Here is a 22,054-nt window from a genome sequence, read left to right on the forward strand (position 1 = left end):
ATTTTAAAAAAATATTCAATGGTTAAATAAAAATTAGTATATTTAGTTTGCCAAATATAAATACATCATAAATCAGAAATACACGAAGAGAACTGTGCTTTATCTTTATTTAACAATCTTTTCCATGTCTTCAACTTGGTCGATGAGATCGTTCATCATGTTGATTTTTGAACACTTTTGCTTGCAATCAAGCATTTCTTTTGCTTTCTTTACTTTCTTCTCTGTCTGATCCTTGATCTGCATTTCTAGTTCTTTGGGGGCAAGGGCTATTTTATTAAATTTATCAAGATCCTGATTTGCTTCTCTGTTGAATGTATCAAGACGTTGAGCATCGTTTATTTTGGTTTGCTTTTTCAATTCAAGATCCTTTAGCTTGCCATCAATGACCTTTCTAAACTCATCCAAGTCCTTTTTCAGCCCATTCATCTCATCGGGAGAGTATAATGAAGTTTGCATTGCATTTTTATTCTTTAACAACTCATCTTGTTTGTTTTTTAGAAATCCAAGTGTCAAACTAGTTTTTTTAAGATCTTTCCTAAGTTTTCTTGCAAGGTTCTCAACGTTTTCATAATCATGAGACGGATTTTTGCGTAACTTTCTTAAGGATTCACCCAGGCTCTCTTTTATAGAATTAAGTTGATTTGAGTTAGCGTTGAGGTGATCATTGTAAGTCTGGTTCATTTTCTTCATCATGTCTCCTAGTTTTCCAATATACGCGCTAAGGTCGTCGATTTTTTGACAGCATTTCGGAAACTTTGTTAGTTCATTACGCAAGATACCAATTTCCTTTTGCAACTCCAGAATACTGTTCTGTAGCTTTTCATTAGATGAACATTTTTTAATTTCACTTTCGGAACCTAGGGGCGATCCTTCAGAACAAGTTTTAGAATTTTGCTTAAGCAAATACTCAATTTTAGATTGAATTTCAGTTAGCGTTTCATTATTTTCATTGCATGTGTTAAATGTTCCCTTTAAATTATTGATGTCAAAGGCGCCTAACTTATTGAAAAGCGTGTCGACGAGTTTTTCTAAATTTTCTATAATATTTTCCAGGTCAAGGAAACCTATAGTATCCATTGAAACATTTTTATTTATGCAGTTTTTATTGCAGATGCTAAGAATATTATTAATATTTTCAGAGCGCTGACTTAAAGTTTTCTTGAAAACATCTGTCAAATCTACATTTTTCCGTATTTTATCTTTTAACTCTTTTAGCTGATTTTCTATTTTTAGGGATTGATTATCTCCTTCGCATTTGATTGTTTTTAACTTACTTTCCAAAGCTTGAATCGATGTTTTTATGCTATTACAACATTTTGTATTTGCCTCTGTATCACCAGAATATTTTTGTACCTTTTGAAAAAGTGGTTTTAATTCCTCAAATTGTTTTTCTATGTGGCCTAGACTCTTTTGGATGGCGTCATTTTCGTTTAATTTTCCAGATTCGGTCTCACTTAATTTTGTTGGCATATCCTTAAGTTTTTCTTGTAGATCCACTTTATGTTGTTCTATTTTTTTAGCCAAGGTTTTACAACAGCTTTTAATGCCCTTAGAAAATACCTTTTTAATTTGGGGTAAAACATTTTTCACATCATTTTCCATATCTCCGCTGCTCTTCAGCTTTTCAACTTGAATTCCACTTTTTTCGTTTATACGGTTGACCTTTTCCACTATTAGATTCAGAGTGCTTTCTTCATAGAAGCGACAGGTGTTTGAAGTGGGCGTCTTTTTAAAATAGCTTGGTACTGCAATTTGATCTTTCTGAAATTTCCTCAGCTGGGCACTTAGCTTGATATGCTCATTTATCCACTTTGCAATGTCATTGTAGTCATCACACCGCTCCTTCACCGGTGGTGCTCTAATTTGATTATAAATATTTCCGTTTTCATGTGTGTTCCTCACCAACGTAATTGCAGATTCACAAGTAATCACAAGTAGCAGTGACGCAATCGATACCTGTGCATGACATTCGCATTGCTAAATGAAAGCATCTTGGATGGTCGATCCGGTGAACTCACCTTTGGTTTCATTTTCGTCACGTTTACTGCGGTCCACGGACCTCTGTCGTCGGTCTGCCAAGTTCAACTAACTGGGCACAGAGAGCACTATTAGTTACTATTGGTGAAGAGCAGTGACCAGCAATCGATTTGCATGCTGTGCTTATTACCATTACACTGCGAGGGGAGTTTTAGAATTTCAGAAGAAGCAAAGACCACAGTAGTACTTGATAGCGCAACCCACAACTGATCGCATTTGATTATTTGTAAAAAAAATAAGAAACAGTGGAATATAAATCACCAAAATATGTCCTCAGAAATATTAAAGAGTGTAATTGATCAAATTATAAATTAAACACATTTTTCACATAAATAGAAAAAAAAACTCTTTGTAGTCCTTTGAGGATAAATTTTTCATATTAACTAAAACCAGAAAAATGTAAACCTCTTTGTTTTAATACACATGTTGAATTTGCCATTTTGTTATATTTTATTTCAAATATTACATTCAAGGTTCAAAATCGATGCCCCCTACGTAAGCCCTACGCCGTGTTGGCGTAGGCTTGGGCTTGGGCTTACGTTTAGGTTTTTTCTTTTTCTGAGCTTCTTTCAGAACTTTCATTTTAACGCGCTTATTTGCGTCTTCTATTTCAGCTATGAGTTTATCAAACTTGTCCATTTCCTTGCACTTTTTTTCGCAATCGAGCATAAGCTTTGATGGCGTTTTCCCTTTTCGTATTTCATCTTGGGCCTTCACTTTCAGTTCGTCTTGTAGCTGAATAGTATTTTTCAATTTGTCCATATCCTGGCGAACATTATCGTTGATTTTTTTAAGTTGACTCTCACGCTTCCTAGCATCAGTGGATGGTTCTTGCAGCTTTTTCTGTTCAAACTCGTTTAACTGGCTTAGAATTTTGAGTCGAAACTCTTCAAAATCCTTTCTTAGCTTCTCGAACTCATTTGGCGAATATTTTAGATTTTTTGTATTTTCCATTAGCTTTATGAAATCATCTTGTGTTTCTTTCAAGACCTCCACGCTTATAATAGCTTTGTCTAACTTTCTTTCAAGTTTTTTCAGTTGCTCTTGAACACCATCGTTAATTTTTGAACGATCTATTTGACCCGCCCTTTCAAGAGTTTTATCCAAGCCATCCTTTAGGGAATCAATTTTATTTTTATTATCTTGAATTTGATCATTGTAGGTTTTGTTCATGATCTGAAGCGCATTGGTTATTTGGTCCGCCTGTTTGTGAAGCTTATCAATATTTCGGCAGCACTGAGGAAAGTTTTTAAGTTCGTCACCCAGAATTTTAGATTCATTTTGAAGTGCTTTAATACGTTTCTCCAGCTGTTCATCTGAGGAACAGTTTTCATTACTTTTAGTAATTTCTGGTGATGCCTTAGAACATGTTTGGTTTTGTTTCTTAATCATTTCCCGAAGCTCAGACTCAATTGTACTCAGTTTTTTATTATTTTCCAGGCATGTATGTAGGATTAAACTTAAACTTGTTGGGGATCCCTTGATGTCAAAGTTGCCTATTTTATTGGTGAGGATTGCGACCAGCATCTGAAGGTTTTCGGTTCTCTTTTTCAAATCAAGTAAATTCTCTTTTTGAATTTGCACATCCTGACTACTATTCGGATTTCCACAATTGTTTTTGCACTTGTCGATAATATTTTTAGTAATTTCGCCACCGTCCTCTAAAGATTTTTTTAAGGCATCAGTTAATTTATCTTGATTCCGCAGCTTTTCCGTTAGTTCTTGAAGTTGATTATCCAACTTTTTGACTTCGTTATCTGCTTCACTTTTGACTGTGCTAATTTTACCATCAAAAGCCGACATTTCTTGCTTTAATTCTTTACAACAATTGGCTTTCTCACTATTTCTATCCATTTCGTTTTGTAATTTTTCCAAGCGTGATTTCGCAACTTCTATTTCGCCTTCCAGTTGTTTCACTTTTTTCTGAAGACCGTCGTTCCTCGTTGAACTTTTGGTGTCCATATTCTCTTTATATTTCATCGATATATTCTTCACTTTTTCTTCGACCTCACCCTTTACCTTTTCGATTGCCTCCCGCAAATTTTCACAGCAACTATTAAAGCCATCCACGACAGTTTTCTTAATTTTAGTAAAAATATTTTTGAGATTCGTTGAAAGATCTTTGCTGCGTTGAATTTGCGTATCTTGGGTTTCACTGTCTGGACCAATGGCATTCACGTTTTCAATTATTAGTTCCACGATGTTGTTTTGATAAAAACAGCACTTTTCTATAGACCTGGTTTTATCGAGGGAACTTCTTATCGAACCCAAGGTCGTCTGAAAGTTCGTTAAATGGGCATTAATCTTTGACAGCTTATCACTCCACCTGCTTATATTATCGTAGTCTTCGCACAAATCCATTTCCGATGATGCTTCTGATTCGCTGGAAATACTCCCCGAATCCCCCGAAGTGTTTATTTGGTTCCTCATCGCCGCAATTGCCAAAAGTAATGGAAGTAGTGACGCAATCGATACCTGTGCATGACATTCGCATTGTTAAATGAAAGCATCTTGGATGGTCGATCCAGTGAACTCACCTTTGGTTTCATTTTCGTCACGTTTACTGCGGTCCACGGACCTCTGTCGTCGGTCTGCCAAGTTCAACTAACTGGGCACAGAGAGCACTATTAGTTACTATTGGTGAAGAGCAGTGAGCATCAATCAATTTGCACGCTTTGGATACTAACCAACGAGGAGGGATCCAAGACTTTACAGAAAAGTATTGGATATCATAAATTTGTAACCAATTCGACATATATGTAGATAGTTTAGTAAAATGATTTCACATCAACAATGTTTACAATGATTTAAATAAAAACCCAAACAACTTAAGCGAGCGGCCCAATAATTTAACCAAAGCCACCTTATCGTTAACGAATGTCCCGTGTGCTACACGGGATTACCTCTGCCTTCGTTGCTGGCGGCAAACTCATTCCAACTTTTGGACACCCCAGAAGGAAGCAGCATAAATTTGTGGGAAACCCAATGCAATTCGCAATGCCCTGAGCAGCATTTACTCGTTATCATCGCACAGGTTGTGGCCGCATAGCCACTTGAAATGTATACCCAACAGGGAGTCGAAACCGGGACTCCCGACCATGCCATCCAGCAACCAGGATCCATGACAACCCCTCCAGCTCCCAGCTTCCAGCTCCCAGCATCCAGCTCCCTATTTTTCCGTCCCCATGGGCGGGCGGAAAAACCTGAAATGGAAAACAATTTCAGCTACGCAAACACGGCGAGAAGGCCAACACAAAAAAATCAAGAAAGGGAAGCACCAAAATTAAATTGCTAAGCGGAAAAGCAGAAAAACAGAAAAATGAGGGAACCGAAACTGAAATCACAGCAAAAGTTAAACCGCAGAAATAAAATGAAAAATATATGTCTGTGTACAGTTGTGTGTTGTGTTTTTGGGTGCTGGGGTATTTCAAATAATTTCAGCTCAAGGTGTTTGCCAAGCCATCGAGCGAGGAGATTAGTTTAATTAGTCAACATGGCGTATGCGTCATGTGGTGGCAGCGCACCAGTAACGTGCCACATGCGACGGATGGTGGCACCGCCAAAAATGCAATCGAACTTTTCGCATTTGACTTGCGATAGTTGGACGGGAAAAGTCCCCGGAAAAGTGCCCGGGAAACCTGAGGTAAATCGTGGTACCTTCGCGGCGTCAGGACAGATGCAAATGATAGGTGTTGTGGCCATGGGGAAAGTGGCAAGCGCTGAAACTTTCTTAAGTAGTTGGCATAGTTGAGCCTCGGAAATTGGCAAGCGTAGCTCAAGTCAGTCGACTGATAGTTAATAGAAACAATAATGAGAAAAGGCAAGGTTCAAGTCAAGCCTTAGGATAACGGGAGCTATTTAATTTATTATCCCAGCAATTTTTCCTTTCAGTCTGCACAAAAATTAATAAAAATGCGCAGTCAAGTGAAATATCTTCGGCAGACGTGCTCATTTTTATTATTTTACTGAACAGAATTCGACGAAAACTAAAGAAGTCAAAATGTTAATTCATTTTTCGCTGCATTTTATTTTACTTTCAGGTGAGTTATTCAACAAGATTACGGCACCAATCAAAAGGTATTTACACGCAAAGAACTAGATAAAGTAAGTAGATTTTCATTTGAGTAATGTAAATACTCAATATTTCAATTTAATACGATTTTTTTTATGAATTTTATCTCAATGCAATATCAAAGGGATCTGTCATCCTTCTATTGACCCAACTCATCCCACACTCTGTGACCTATAACCTCTGGTTTATCAAATTTTTCGTCAATTATGTTGGCTTCTGTGAAAAAGGTTGCCTTGATTCAATTACTATACGACTTAAACAAAATATGTGTCGCAGTATGAAAATCTTGCCGAAACTTGATAAGCAAGCGCACAGGCAGAGAAATAAGAAGTCCTTTTTCTTTTCAACCCGCAATAAATCACCTGCCAACCGCACATCAATTTTAGAAAGGCCCAAATGGGTGTGCACAATAATCCAAAGCGCAGAACCTTAGTTAACTGCTATATTTCAGCCAATCAATCAAACGGCTTTCAATTATTTTTGCATACATATTCATTATTTTAGTGTATATATGTTAGGCGTTTGTGGCTAAGAACTTTAAGAACTTCAACATTTAAAGAAAATAACAAAAATGTTCAGTTTTAAATTAAATTCTTGCCTTAATTAAAATGCATATTAAACTTTAGTATACGCACTGATGTTGACTTTAAAAAGTCTCTAAAATAAAGCTCTTTAAAATCGACAAGTATTTGCAATCCACACCAGAAATAAACTTCTCTTATTCCGACTAACGAAGAAGATAGATATGCATTCACATGAGTTCGACATGGCAGAAAAAATAATCGGAAAATTGCCAAAGCATTTTCCTTTTCAGAAAGTGCTCTGCATTTGTGTGGGTTTAAGCGTGTCCGTGTGAGTGTCTGCACTCATGCATAGAAATAAGCCGATAAAACCCTGACAATTGTGTCATGGAGTAGCGTTTTAGTTTTGGGATCGGACTTAATGCCTCTTGACTTCAATTTGCATAGTCGGCTTAGCAACGTTCGTGCAATGATTGAATGACAAATTGATAGAATTCGGCACTTACCAGTTGACAGCTGGGGAAAAGCTTTTCCGGTGAGACGGAGAAAGCGGAAGGAATTAAACTGATGCTGGAGATTTCAGTTGAAATTCTGTTTGAGCACCATTTAGTTATCATGATGGTTGAATTTGTTAGCAATATTGTTCACATTGACAAACGCCTTATTAATTAGAAAAATAATAATGTTGTGCGTAAAGCTTGAATATTAAACCATATTTATTGTTTCTTCGTATTTAGCTAGATACTAAAATCTCTTTAAACTTATACATTAGACCCACTAAAGTTTATAACAAAATACATATAGATATAGTTATATTTTCATCATCAGTTCAATATGTAAATTTCAGCTAATTGTATTTGTTTTCAATACAATCCCCTTACTAATTAACACAAAACATTGTTTCAAAAATCCCATTTAGATGACTTTATCCTTTTCCATCAATTTTTGAAGCCTTCCCCAAATAATAATTTTAAATTGCTAACAAAGCGAAACGTTTTCGCTTAAAAATCGCCCCTATCGCATTGACTTTGACCTAAACCGCAAGCCGTTTGGAGCCCGCAGGACTTTCCATTATTCCAATTAGGGCTGAACATATTTGCTTCTCATTAAAAATGAAATCCTTTGCTTTTGACCGGAATCAAGCACTTTGACCAATTACCAAGCGTTTTTCATTTACATTCGCACATTCGAAATAAAAATTTAAGCAGAAAGGACGAAGAAGATGAAGGCATTGACAGAGCAGCTTAGAAATCTCTTTGTCAGCAACTCAAATGAAAATTAATCCATCTGCTTTCATTTAGCTTAAGTGCTTATCCTGCGAAGGGACGCCAAGGCAAAGGACACGTTTGCCCACAGGACAATCAATTATGAATGCAACACCGAGCACCATCAGCTCGCAAAATAGTCTGTAATAAAAGTTAGGTTCATGGGGAGTGCGAAGCTTTTGGGCAGCTAATGATGATAATTATATGTTTTAAGTGACATTGATTTGTCGCCTTTGGGATGGGTCGGCAAATCCCCATGATGTTTAATTCATTAGCCAGCTAATCGGCTTACTCTGATAATTATTATAATTGATGTCAATGATCTTATTGTGGCGCCACCCAAGCAGGCCACTCATTCCACGTTGCCTCTGTCATTTCTATGGATCCAAAATAAGTTCCCAGTACTATTGCCGTCCTGAAAGTAATCGGATATTCAGACATAAAATAAATTAAAATAAAATCTATATATTTTGTACGCTCACAATGAACATGAGGAGGATTGCAAAGCGCTATATTTGGATTGAATGTCTTCGGGAGAATGCCACCAATATGCGTCTGGAGCACGAGGATCTGGGACGTCGCATTGCCGTTTCTCTGGCGAGTTCCCAGAAAGCTCTGCTTGATATCGAAAACTTGAATCAGGATCTGTTGAAAATGAAGGACACTATCCAGAACGCCATTACCGATATTATGTGCTACGAAAAGAAGTCCTGTGAATTGCTCCTGGAAATTTTGTTTAGAATGATTGAAAGCAACGACTTGGATGCCCAACTAAATCCCGAAATGGTCTCTAACATGTTTCTCGAGTTGGATTCGAGTTCGGAAAAGCCAGTAGATCTAAATGACGTTAGTCTTGTAAGATCTGACATAAATCAGCAATACCCTGAAGATGTTCCAGTCTCTTCTGAGAAAAGCAGTACTGAGGACCAGCTACCATGCGAATTGGATACTAGTTCGCTCCAATTGGATTAGTACCGAATTAATTGAAGGCGTTGTCAATTCCAGCTCCCACATTTACATATATGGTGTAACAAGGCGGTCAGCGCCACAAATGTTTTATATTTTTTATCGATTCAATTAAATTTGCATGGTGAATTAAAACCATTTTTCTCTGTCTGTAGTTGTGGGTAAAGTTCCCTAACCCCGTTAAGCCCTGTGAACCGAACAAACTAAGGATGACCATAAAAACACAAAATTATGATAACGCCGTGCACCCAGAAAGCAAAAAGAAAAGCACGCCAGCGTCCAGCAGAAAAGTCAAGACAAAATCACGTATACGCACCGTGACAGCCCGCAGCTCGTGCTAAAGACAATCCCAACTGGTAATCCAAGTCGTGTGCGTAGCCAGCATCAACGTTCCCAAACAATTTGTCGGCGATTTGTCGGCAAACTTGAGCCATACACATTACCCATACGCACCGAGTGAGCCATATTGCACATACGCCCCGTGTGACCCACCACAGGAATAGAGAGAGTAACGAGGTTAAGTGACCGACCGACCGACCAGCAAAACAACCTGTTGACTCAGCTCTCCGCTCTCTCACTCAAGGCAAACGCACTCAACGGTGGCTTTGTTGTGCTCAGCTCTTTCGCCGGTAATCGGCTATTCGCACTCATTCCACTGCCGTTTTCGGACTCACTCCGAGTGCTTTTCGCTTTTCGCTATTCGCTTGGCGACGATTCTCCAGCTGCGGTTGAGCTCAGTTGCCGCTTGTCAGTCGCCACGTGCGGTTCGGTTTCGGTTACGGTTGCGGATCCCGATTCCACAGAAATTCTGCGCCGCGCCACAGATCCAGTTTACGTCGCATTTTTCGAGTGGCAGTAAGCGTAAGTGACGTTCGCGTGCCCAAAGTCAGTTTGGATGGGGAGAGATGCAGATTCAGATAAAGTTCGATCCGGAATAAAATGAATAAAATACGACGGAGATAGATTTCAATGGAGTTCAATTTCAAACGAAGCTTTTAATTGGCTTTTGAATTAAAAAAAGAAACACTGAAAAATTATTTAGTATACAAATTTAAAAAGTTTAAAAAAAGAAGTTACATAAAATGTTCACAATAAATTTACTTTTGAATAATATTGGCTTTCTTAAATAACCACAAGCACGCATTTAATGTAGACTAACGTAAAAGAAATATAAAAAATGTTCTGCACCTAGTATTAATATTTCAATAAATTTAAAAAAAATATTATATTATACATATAAATGTAAAAATTATTGGCGTATAAATATTTTGATAAATTAAAGAAATGTTCTTAAAGTGTCTTTAAGAAATTGAACGCAATTTTATATAGAACGCGTATAACTTTCGTTCTCCCCATCGGATTTTGTTTATACACTGCTCTCCCCCATTCGGCTTCCATTCAAATTAACTAGTTCTGCAATTCTCACTTTGCCTTCTGACATCGGCTGTAATCAAATTTTGCCTTTCATTTACAACTTGTTATAATTCCGGTGCCGTTCGCAACCGGAAACGTGCTCGCCGCCGTTTTGTCTACGCTACAAAACAGCCAAAGCCAACTGAAGAAAATGGAAAACATGCAAAGAAACAAAGCCAAGAGTAAAATAAACTTTGCCAGCTAAATATTTCTTCGGCATTTCGTTTGCAGCATTTCTTGCTTATAAAAAAAAAGGAAAAGAGGACAATACCGAAAAATAACAAATGCATGTGAAGACATTCTGCTAGCAGTGCTATGAAGTGGTTACAATCTTGGCTTGCACTTGTCTAAACAAAATATATACGATGTGCATTTATGAATATAATATGTGGAGCAGCCTTGGCTGCCTGCCGAAAGGACAAAATGATGCATTAAACTAATTGGAAAAACTTTGGGTGTTTTCAGTGAGTGCTCAGCGGAGCTGAAAAGAATCTGAACGAAGTGATCAAAGGAGTGTGTGATGTGGACTAGAAGTGATTAAATTTTAGGGCTGTATAACTGTATAGCGGAAATAAAGTCACATAAAACATGTGGCTTTTGGGGCTAATTAATTACGATAAAATTATGAAAATGCCAACTACACAATCGTGTTTTCAATCTTTACGGAAATGAATCACTTATGTGAAATGCAAAAAATTAACAGCAACGGAAACGATTTAAAATGGTAAAATAATGTGAAATGTTCACTAAATTCACTAGATTAATGCTAATTAATACCATGAATCAACTAATATGCACACCACTTGTTTTTCCCACACTTTTCTTCGTAATTGTCCATGTTAATTTGTCACTAACCTTGGACAAAGTTTTAGCTTGTTTACACAAGAGTGTCAGAATCGGCCAGACAAGTAAACATGAAAGCGAGAGCAAATATTTTAACAGAAAATTGAAGCAATCAGCAAGCAGCAGAGCTTGAGATAGTCCCAAGAAGTTCGTGAGAAAATGAAACTTTATTTACTTAAGTAAAAAAGGTCAAGAGACCCAAACAAGCAATGTCTATCTGACTGAGTAATGCAGATTGAGCGAAAATTCAGGCATTATCTATGGTGTGGATTGAGGGGAAAGGAGGTAGAGGGAAAGCCTAAGAGGTATTAAAACGGAACCGCACTGTTCACATAATTGAAAAATAGATTTCTCTACACTCTGCTGAGAATTTGTGATTGCTTTCAGCATATTTATGTGCGTAGGGGGAAGCCGACAGCGTATTCAGCCAGCTGTCCAAGAAATCTAGGCCGTTTAAATTGCTCCACGTTCTCTGCATAGTGTATATGTAAGCGTCGACTATATTTAGATTTCTTCTATATATGCAAACTACTTACCGAATGAGTAATGTTCCAAAAACTTGATTCACTAAATCTAATTCGTCGTTTGATTTTGGGCGAGTTAAGGAAAGGGGAAAGTTTTTTTTTCGCCTCCAGCCCCATTAAATGGGCCTTATCATCGTTTGTTTATAATCTAAGCTTGTTTTTCTTGAAATGCAAAATCACACAGCAAAAATAAAGTGCATAATCAAATCATCAACTAATGAAGTAGCTAGAAATTCCCCGCTGAACCAGAAAATCGGGAAGTAAAAAAACGGAGGCAAAAAGCCAAGTGAAAACAAATATTCATATAATATATAAATACATACGAATAAGCTGACTTAAAACAAAAGCCAAAAAAAACATTTGTTGTTTATATGCAAAGCCAAATCTTTTTCGTTGGCTTCCATTAAACATTTTTTGTTATTTTAGGCAACAAAAGCCGAACTCAATTATATGACATAGAATAGAAAATATTATTTAAAATGCTTTAAATTAATATATAGCCTGAGATTCATATACATAGAAATCGAGTGATTGAAATTGTATGCACTTTTATTAAAGCTATTAAGCAATTTATAAAATGTGAGTAATTGGACTAAGCTTTAATTATTATTTATATTTGGATTGATAGTGGAAGCAAGTCAATGAGAAGAGATAGTAAATTATTGTTGTAAGAATAATTTTTAATTTTTTTAAAATATCATTCCATAAAAATATAATTATATTTTCTTATTCTAATTAGTAACTTTTTTTATGATACAGACAGTGCCTGAGATTTTGCATTTTCATCAAAACAGTGTTAAAGCCAATTATATGATTGAAAGCAATTATGACGAGAAAATAACACGTTTCAATTAAACTTTTTGCAAATTAATAATTGTCCGACCGTAACAAATTTCAATGACCTGCCACCACATACGACACGTTTAAAAATAATAATGGAAAATGGAATAAAAATTAATTGATACGATTTAATGAGATGACCAGAAAAGCCAACCACTCTGGACACAAAGTTGCAGAACAAGCCGGAAAAGCGTGGTGAAAAATGTGAAAAAAATTTATAAAAATAATTAAGCCGCCAGCAGCTAAAACAACAGCAACCACGGGCTTGACAAAAACTTAACAACTTTATTCTGCCGGTTGGTTCTCCGCTGCAGCCGCTCTGTAAGCTTAATTAACACTAGGATTGCGGTTGGAGAGGAGATTTCCGTGGGCGGAATGGCGAGCTGCCGGCGCTAAATGTCAACAATAAGCTCGAGTGCGGCTGTTGCACTTCGCCCCCCGCCATTTCCGCGTTTCCGGCCATTTTCCATCCATTTTGCATCCATTTGGCCACCCAGCCAGCCAGCATTTCGCAGCCCTTCGTTTTATGAATTTTGAGCAGCTTTCGCCTGCAGATACTGCGGCAACAAATCTTCAGTGATAGTCACGGAAATCGCTTAAATTGTGCAACCAAAATAAACGGATGGCGCGTTGAATTTATGCAAAAATGTAAAAAGTTTGGGTCCGTTCGGACCTCCAACTCCTATGGAACTTGTTGTTCTTTGACTCTGGACACGGGCTTCATTGCGCATTCAAGTGGCCCCGTTTGGCAAATGAAAATGAAAATAAAACCAAACCAAACCAAGCCAAAAACTTGGACTCACCGTCCATGCCCAATTGAGTTTGTTTCGGTTTCGTTTCCAGCTAGAGTTATTGCCCCCGATTCAACGTTTTTTTTTGTGTGTCTAGTCCTGGTCCCTCGATGATTTGACAAAAGTACTGCATTGGTTTTTCTAGGCTGAAATGCCCTTTGCTGGCATAGTTTTTCATTACCGCCGCACAAATTTCATAGCCTAATTCAAAGCGCCAATATTGCGTATGCGCCGCGTGTTGCGAGCCTGAAATAAAAGCACGCCAAGCACGACCCATTAAAAAAGCAAATAAACAAGACACCGACACTGTGACACTTTGGCCACAAGGGCAGGACTCGAATGTCCTTTCTGGCTGTGTTTCTTCACACGAAACCACACGATTGGAATGGAAACTAAGAACAAACAGGAGAACTGAGGTTGCCTTTTCTGTAACAGTTTTAGAATATTATTTAAGTTGAATAGAAATAGTAAGATATATTTCTTAGCTTCATAAATTGTCAATTAAATTGGTGCAAAATTCAGAAATAATTAAAACGGATTTAATAAAACTCTGGTAAAATTATTTATTAACTTACTCAAATGAACACTAAATACCTTATTTTCATCATGAAAACCACAAGTTTCCTTTCGACTTATTAGGGGTTTGCCCTGTTGCTGAACTAATTCCTCAATAAACTCCACTTGAATAATGAGCACATTAAATGTCCAGTCGGCAACATTAAACAACTCAGTGTTACCGATATATTTATTTGATCCTTTCGAAAGAGCAGTGAAAGAGGGAAGTCAGCGGTAATCAAGCTTCGCATTCCGCTTGAAATGAGCTAATTAAAGGACCATTCGGAATGGCCAACAAATTTTCGGTGTGCGAACCCTCTGGATTCGGATCCCTTGAACTTGGCTGAGTGATTAATTTTCATATTTATAATAAAACGCTGAAAAGGTTGGACAAACAGCAAACAGAGAAAGGAAACAAAACACACGCCCACAAACGGCCACAGAAGAAATGAGAAGGCTGGAAAAAATAACAAAATGGCCTGCACAAATGCCAGCAAATGGCTTTACAAGAGGGTCTGGGTCCGGATGAAGGAAAATCTGTTGAAAACATGCTCACTTTTATATGGTTTATATGCTCCATGGATCCCATATGAGCTGCATAATGAGTGGCATTGCGAGTGGGTGGTGTGCGTTGGGCGGTGGTGGTGTCAGAGAAAAGAGGCGTGGGCTGTGCCCAACAAGTATAATTAACATTGAAAGCCGACCGAGTACGTCAAATGAGAAATGTGCAAACAAGTGTGGTTGGAAACTGGGGGGGAGGGGTGGTGTAGAAAATGTTTTAGAGGCTTGTCGGATGGGGCGGGAGTTTTCCCACTCACACTCGAACACGTCTGCTCAATGGCCTTTCACGCACACACACCTTTTGATATTAAAATTAAAATGGCAATGGGACCTTCGAGGCTCAAGCATGATTAAAGTGGGCAACTGATATAGATTTATTCCGGTCGAACTATTAACTTGTGGGAAAGCCGCTCATTCGTTTTTTTCGCTCTGAACTGTTTAATTGCAGGAAAACCCCAAATCTCATTAGGGCACATAATTATGTTTATCGCAACTGTTGCATTGCATTGAACCAGTCTTTTCCATTTGCGGCTTTGTGGACAGTGTGGTTTAGTGTATTTACAATTTGGCCAAACTTTTATGGATCGCCATGTCGGGAATAGTGGCACACATTTGCGTATTTGCTAGGCATTCAATTAAATCTGGTTTCTATTAGCTTGATTAGGCTGTTAATTAATTTTGAACTATAATATTAACTGATAAGAGCGGTTATTAAATGTAAATATGATTAGTATTTGTTTGGCTTTCAGATGCAAGTGATTGTTGACACTGTAAAAATTATTAAATAAAAAATGAAAATATAATTATTAACTCATCAATGAGATTACCAGTTGGTGGATATTGTGTAACTACCTGCAACTTGGCCACAAAACCCGACCCAAATGGTCGGTGTTGCATAACAGCAAAGTAGCTTCGGCAGAAGATTAAATAAAATATACTTTATCCAGCCACTGGACAATCTGCGGCAGCTTAAACCCAAAGTAAATACCAAAAACTAAAAACAATATCCGCAGCAGCAGCGCCGGCCAAAAACTTTTTATCAAGCGCTTAGTGGCACATCCGACAATTGACAGACAAAGACAGGGAGAGAGACAGGGAGAGGGAGTGAGACAGAGAGGCACTGAGAGAGCGAGAGGGCGAATGCCCTAGTGGCGTTGGGATTTGGTTGCATGTACGCAAGTGGCACTCCAATTAAAATGATTGTCTTAATGCCGCGCAGATCGTCAGTGGCCATTACAACCCGTCGAGTTGATTCATTCAGTCTAGTTTTCGGTTTTTTTTCTCTTTGTTTTTTTTTTTTTTTGAGAGTGCTCCATCCGGCTGCACCGCCCACCCATCCATCCGTTCATTCATTCATTCAGTCATTCATACACCCACTCGGTCCGTACAACAAAACTAAAATCATCACTTAATGTGCTGAAAATAACGCACTTGCACGTACTCGACTAATTTATTTGATTACCCCTACAATTACGGCGGGGTTTCATTTACTTCTGTAGTCCGCGAGCCAAAGAAGCGCGTTTTCGAGTGAAATTCCAAGGTGACGATGGGCATGCCTTTGTCTAATTTATTCTCTGAATTTTACGTGGAGCTCAACACTTTTGTACGCTGAATTATTTTCTGTTCTACTTGTGCACATTGGTCTAATCGGATTTTAAGGTTTATGGCCAATTGTCGGGCAATCGCATTATCTAATCGTAGTATTATGTGAATCTTGTGCTTAGGAGTGTGTGGGCCATAAGTTTGGACACCACGATAAGAAGCACTTATTTATGGTCCTTAATCGAGATTAGCTGAAAACTTAAAATCAACTTGAAATCGGTTGCTTAGCAGTAAAGTAGTTGTGATCCGAAAATGACAAATGAGTTTCCCAATGTTTCCCTCAATAAATTAGCATTTTCTACTTTTTAATATGGATTTTATTTTTCAACTTTCACAAAAAAAGTAATACGTTTTTGCAAAAATTACTTTGGACAATATAATTCTCCCCTTTTCTTTATTATTTCCCCACTTCAACCCAATTGCACTCATTATGTCGCACTTGTCCGTCAAAGTTGCAGCTAATTTTCCCCAGCTCAGCAGAAGTTGAAAACTTAATTAACTCATTTCTCAAATATGCACCCAGGACACCCTCGTCCTCTGCTCATGCAGCTTTTTGAGTTATTTGGCTAGATTGTGACATTTAAAGTAAATTTACCAACGAAATTGGACAAAGTTTCTTGGCAAACAAAAGAGTCGTAGGAAAATGTAATGAAATGTAGTACCAATCACGTTGACCATATAAATCAAACGATCTGTGGCCTTTTATTGATAACACAAATTCCGGCAATACTCGTACAAACATGATAAGAACCTTCTGGAGCGGAATTATCAAATCCATTCTTCAACTAATAAATTTGTTAACTTGAATCCGAGCATTAGTGGCTGTTTGCAATTACCTAGAAATTCGAAACGGCACTGACTTCAAAGGGGATTCCCCCGGCCAGAATTACTGCATCTGACTAATGCCGATTAAATAGCTGGCCAAAGCACAAACGTATCTTGTACCCACTTATTTGCATTCGAATTACCATTGAAATTATCATTGGGCACGCAAATTATGCTTGAAATGCCGCAGAGAGGGAGGGAAATTGTTTGGGCGCGTGCAAACAAGCAAAAGTATCTCGAACATGTTTGCCAAATGGCCGAGAGACAAAGAAGCAGTCCTATTTGATGACCTATCCCACTCGAATTGCTCCAAAACGGTTTCCTTTTTTCTTCGGTTTGAGTTGTAAACATTTGCTCAAAGCAAAACTGGAAGAGGCCCAAAAAGCGGGCTCAAAATCAATATTTAAATTGCAGGCAACTATTTTTGGAGGCCTCTCGTGCACCCAAAGAAATTTGTTAAATAAATGTTGCACATATATAAATACTCAATAAAGAGTTCTCTTACACTCCCAACTACTGGGAGAAAAAGTTTTCGAGTGTAGAAACTAAGATTTTATTGGGTCCACATCGTATCGCTGCGGTCCAACCATTATGGATATGTGTGTTTGTGTTTGCCAAGAACAAAAGGAACTTTGCAGCAAAACCTTGGAACAGTTTGTTGTGCGAAAGAGACCGACAGATGTACGGAGAAAGAGAGCGCACGACCAACGACTGTTGCTAATTTGTTGTTCAGCCCGTCGTAGTTTGTTTTGATTTTGTTTGGTTTTATTTGAATTCCCTTGTGGTAAAATTTTCTTTTTTCTCTTTTCATATTAATTAATAGTTTTGTTTTTCCTCGCCCATTGTCATTTTTTGGCAATGAGCTCGGGGCTTTTTGGCTGGATTAGCCCTAGAAATGTAAATCAAGGATTCAAAATGGGGCTTTACTTCCTTGCCAAAGTGTTGCAGTTCAAGTTGAAAAGTATTTTCCTCCGTTCTTAAGGTATCTTTCAATTAATCTTTCAATTTAATTTGATTGAAAATTTTCAAGTTTATAATCCTTTCCGGCAAACTTATAATCTTTCAAGTTTTGCCAAAAGTTTGTCACTTGAAAAAATGTTTTTCCTGCAAACGAGCAATTCAGCAAAAATCTTGTAAACTTTCTTTCAACTGGCTGAAGCAGAAAAAAATTGCATTCAAAAGTAATAAACTTTCGGAGGCACCATTAGACCAATTAACTTTTTCAGGGTTCTCCCTAATTTTATCAAAAATTTGTTTGCGACCTTTGACCATACTTCATTGTTAGTCACTCGCTTATTATTATAATAATCAGCTTATCACTTGACTGGACTTTTTCTCAGCTGCTGAAACGTTTCATTGAAAGTCTTTTTGCTTGGCACTTTGTTGACAGCTCCAGATAAACTGGGTGTGGGCGATGGTACAGAGCCATAAATTGGCCAAGTGACTCGTTGGCGGGCTTATACATGGCTTTATCGGTCTGGCCATATGACTTTGAAGAACTGAATTCATTATAAATCAAAATCTTGTGAGCAAGTAAATAAAACGCAGACAAACAACTTTGTCGTGGTGCATTTTAAGATAGGAGATAGGAAATGGGACGCCCGAATGTGTGTTACACTTCTTCCACTCTCAGCTATTGTCTTGTAATACAAAACTTAATTATCATTTCTGCTTTCTCTGCCAATAATTGAAAATTGATATTCCATAATTTGCGTCCCGTTGGCTTCTATTTTTCACTTCCCATTGATGGCCAGTGATTCCTTTAATCTCCAAGTGAATCCCCAATGGACATTTAGCCTGAAGTGAAGCTCATCTTGCTTGTTGTTTTCTTTTCGACCATTTTCTTATCTGCACAACAGACTCAGGCAAATTTTCAGGATTTTTGGCTTCAATTATATGAATGTAGTAAATATTTGATTTTATTGTTGGTGTCTTGAGTTGGCTTAGAGACTCTGCGTAACGATGCTCTGGAGCATTTTCTTTCTAAAAGATTTTCCGTCTCCAAAGCTTTTTACTTACTAAAATTGCAAGTACCACAAGTTTTGTTCTTTTGGCAACTCCTACTAACTTTTTTGTTGCCATTAAAACTAGTTTAACTACGCGGTTGGACCATGACGGGATTAATTTTTTCATTTCGCCGTGCGAAACTTGACCCAAGTTTTTTTATTACCCTCCACTTGGTTATTAAATGCAATCTCCACTACGTGTAGGCGACATTAATAAGCTGGAAACGTGTGGCCCGTGAATATGTATCTGTAGATATAAACAGCCCTATATATATGCGTGTGTTTAGCGAGCAAGGACATTGTTTAAGTTGACAGCCAGCCTAGATCCTTGCTGCCTTGCATTAAATTAAATTTATATGCTTATTTATGAACTTGCAACAATGAAATATTTTTGCGACAAATAAAACTTGAGCCCAACGAGCTGGAAGAGAGGGGAGCGAGGAGCGAAGAGCGCCAGATGTGCTGGGCCCAATAGAAAGAGAAAGGTGGCTGGCGTGCGAAAGAGACGGCTGCCAGTTGTAGTTTGATGGCTTTTCCGAATGGCGTTGGGAAAAGTGAAGGGAAGGGAAAGGAAAGAAAGGAAAGGAAAAGTTTGGTAGGTGGGCTGCCTTTATGGCCAGCTGTATGCCTCATAAGTGTATTTTTGATGGCCATTTAAGTATTTTGCATTATTGCTTTTCGCGAAATGAGTTTTTGACTTACTCCTGTCATCGTAATGCAACTTCGATGGGGAGCAAATGATCATATTCATGTTTGTGCGTATGTAGGTAATAAAAAGGGAATAAGGCAAGGCTAAGTGGAGCCTTAAGCCCGGGTTATGGTTTCAATTAAATAAATAGCATGCATTTCAGCGAAACACATTGGATTCCTATAAAATTCAAAGATTCAATTCAATTCACTTTCAAGTAGTAGAATTTTTAAAATGAAACTATCGTTTATCAGTTTAATATATCCTAATTTCCATGATTTTCACATCGATTAGCAAACAAAGTAACTAGTTATAACTTGTGTTTCTGCTCCACTTTCCCAGAATTGTTGCGTTCCCAAGAGCACCTTTGAAATTTAATTAGATTTCACACTTCAATACCGATCCTTAACCCTTGTTCGCCACACAATGGCACATATATAAGCACCACAATTGCCATGGTGCAGCCTAATTGAGCCATTTAATTGTCATATAAATCTCGCATTTTATCGCTTTGAGACAGCCAAAGGAGCAACCGCAGAGCCAGAAGTTCCAAGGAGACAAAAGGGTGACGAGGTAGCAATAACAAATTTAATTTGACTTCCTTGAACTTGAGACTGGGCACAAGGAGTGCTTCTTGTATATCGTAAACATTTACGATATTCAATAAACTTTTATTTCCGATGGGGCAGACAGTTTAAAGTTTTTATATATTTTTTTCCACCGCCTTTGGACAAACTGGCGCTGGTAAAACAGTTAATTGAAGTGCGTACTTGAGGGCAGAAATGGCTTAAAACGGGTGGGAAAAGGGGGCAAAGCTTTATAGACTCTTGGGCAGTAGTTTGCATCTCTGTGTTGTATTTTTTTTTTGTGGGCTTGGTTCCTCTAAGCTGTTTCTCTGTTCTCTTTTTGCGCCTCTGTTGGCCCTTTTTTTTAGCCAACTAAGCTGCAACTCATGAGCGGACAATTTGCTGCCGTCGAGCCAGAATCGGAACCGTTTTCCACATTTAAAAATATTTTTTGTTTCAGTTCTTTTCTGCTTGCCTGCCCTACAAATCCCAAAAGCTGTAAATGGAATTCGTTGCAGTTCATATGCCCTTTAAGAGGGTCTAATTGTTTTTCCAAAAGGATTACGTTGAAAAAGTTGCGCTTTGCTCAGTTAAATAAAAGTGGAAGGTGGAAAGGATTTAAAATAAATACATTAATAGAGATTTAAAAGTTGAGTCTGAATTATAATCTTTTTATTACATTAAATAATATATATTTATTAAATATCTAGCTTTAGAACCTTAAATGAAACTTATAATTATCATTGAATAAATTACAAAAACATTCTAATGTAAAGTGATCTTTTTGGCGTATAAAGAGTAGAGAATTTTTTTTTTTGGTTTATCCGGCCTAACTTTTTCAAACTTTCTGCTCAGCCTTCCAGTAGAAAAGATTTCTTTCTTGTGCCAAGTTGACTTTAAGTTCTGCCATTCGGTTCGGTTATGATTCCATTTACTGGGCCGGCAATTTCCATAGATTGTGGTTGTAATTGCTGCACGTTTTTGTATTAGCCTCATTTGTGAGTATGGCCCCCATATGAAACGTGTTCCAGCGCCCGAAAGTCGGCTGCAATTCGCAGCCATTCAGCGCCTTGACATGTTTGGTCTCCTTTTGGCAAATTTCTATCTCTTTCGCAGCAATGTCCTGGCAAACATTTGAAACTCTTGGCAGGCGAACAGAAGGCAGAAGGCCGGCGAGCAAACGAAAAGGGAGTGGCAGAACCAATTGCAATGCTCATTGCCAGGCTGTTGACATTTTAATAAAAATTATTCGTCGCATTGCAGGGGAAATCGGGAAGTCGGGATATCGGGGGAGGCATGCGGAATGCATTCGGACTGGATGAAAGGACCTCAAATGAAATAGGGGCTGGCAGGGGCTGGGAACGAGTAGATAAATGATTTGAAAGCGCATTTATTGCCAGCAAAATGTGTGCGAAAATTAATGCGAGAGCAACCATTCAAAGAATCCGTAATGAAAACCGATAAACACTAGCAGTGCAGCTTTCCAGGCGAATGAGCACAATGAAACGGAATGTTTAGGCTTAAAAAGTGGTTAAAATCCCAAAGAGGATTTAAGACCTCGATATGGAAGTGTTGCACGTTGATTGTTTTTTATTATATCCGTAATAAATAAACACTCAAACACTATTATCTCAATAAATCTTTCAAAACTCTCAAATCTTTAATTCCTAAAATGTTGGATAATACCAAAATTGATACTAAATAATGATAGTTTTCTACACTTCCTTATCTTAATAATTTTCGAAACACCCTTTTTTTCCACCCGCCATTCTTAATTTGTTTAACTTTTCGCACGCTTGGCTAATTTACGACATAATTAAAATACATATACATCCAGCCAATATTTATTCTGGCTCGAATTGACAACCGGCGACAGTAACAAAAAAGTAAAATGGACCAAGTGTCGCACTCTTGAAATATTATATTACACCGAAAAAATTTCACTCAGAGACTCGTAAATCTGCACACAAAAAACACAT

At 37.8% G+C, this 22,054-nt stretch overlaps 3 protein-coding genes across 4 annotated transcripts in view; 2 read left to right on the forward strand and 1 right to left on the reverse strand.

Annotated features, from left to right (window-relative positions):
- LOC122617732 (venom dipeptidyl peptidase 4) overlaps nucleotides 1-22,054 on the forward strand; it is a 65,688-nt gene that overhangs the window by 17,872 nt on the left and 25,762 nt on the right. The window contains exon 1 of one of the 2 annotated variants that reach the window (XM_043793704.1): nucleotides 9,566-9,722. The exons of the other annotated variant lie outside the window; for it this stretch is intronic. The gene's annotated coding sequence lies outside the window, so the exon portion shown is untranslated. Of the gene's footprint in view, nucleotides 1-9,565; nucleotides 9,723-22,054 lie in introns of those variants that run through there. 2 annotated transcript variants of the gene reach the window in all.
- On the reverse strand, nucleotides 106-4,634 carry LOC122617731 (myosin-8). The gene is given in 3 exon segments (XM_043793702.1): nucleotides 106-2,089; nucleotides 2,504-4,512; nucleotides 4,575-4,634. Coding segments are annotated over 3 exon segments (4,005 nt in total). The 5' UTR covers nucleotides 4,587-4,634.
- LOC122617737 lies at nucleotides 8,264-8,996 on the forward strand. Its single transcript, XM_043793712.1, has one exon. It carries the CDS (start codon nucleotides 8,379-8,381, stop codon nucleotides 8,865-8,867), a length of 489 nt encoding a protein of 162 aa, XP_043649647.1. The 5' UTR covers nucleotides 8,264-8,378; the 3' UTR covers nucleotides 8,868-8,996.

Source organism: Drosophila teissieri, chromosome 3L (genome assembly GCF_016746235.2).
Source record: "Drosophila teissieri strain GT53w chromosome 3L, Prin_Dtei_1.1, whole genome shotgun sequence".
NCBI lineage: Eukaryota > Metazoa > Arthropoda > Insecta > Diptera > Drosophilidae > Drosophila > Drosophila teissieri.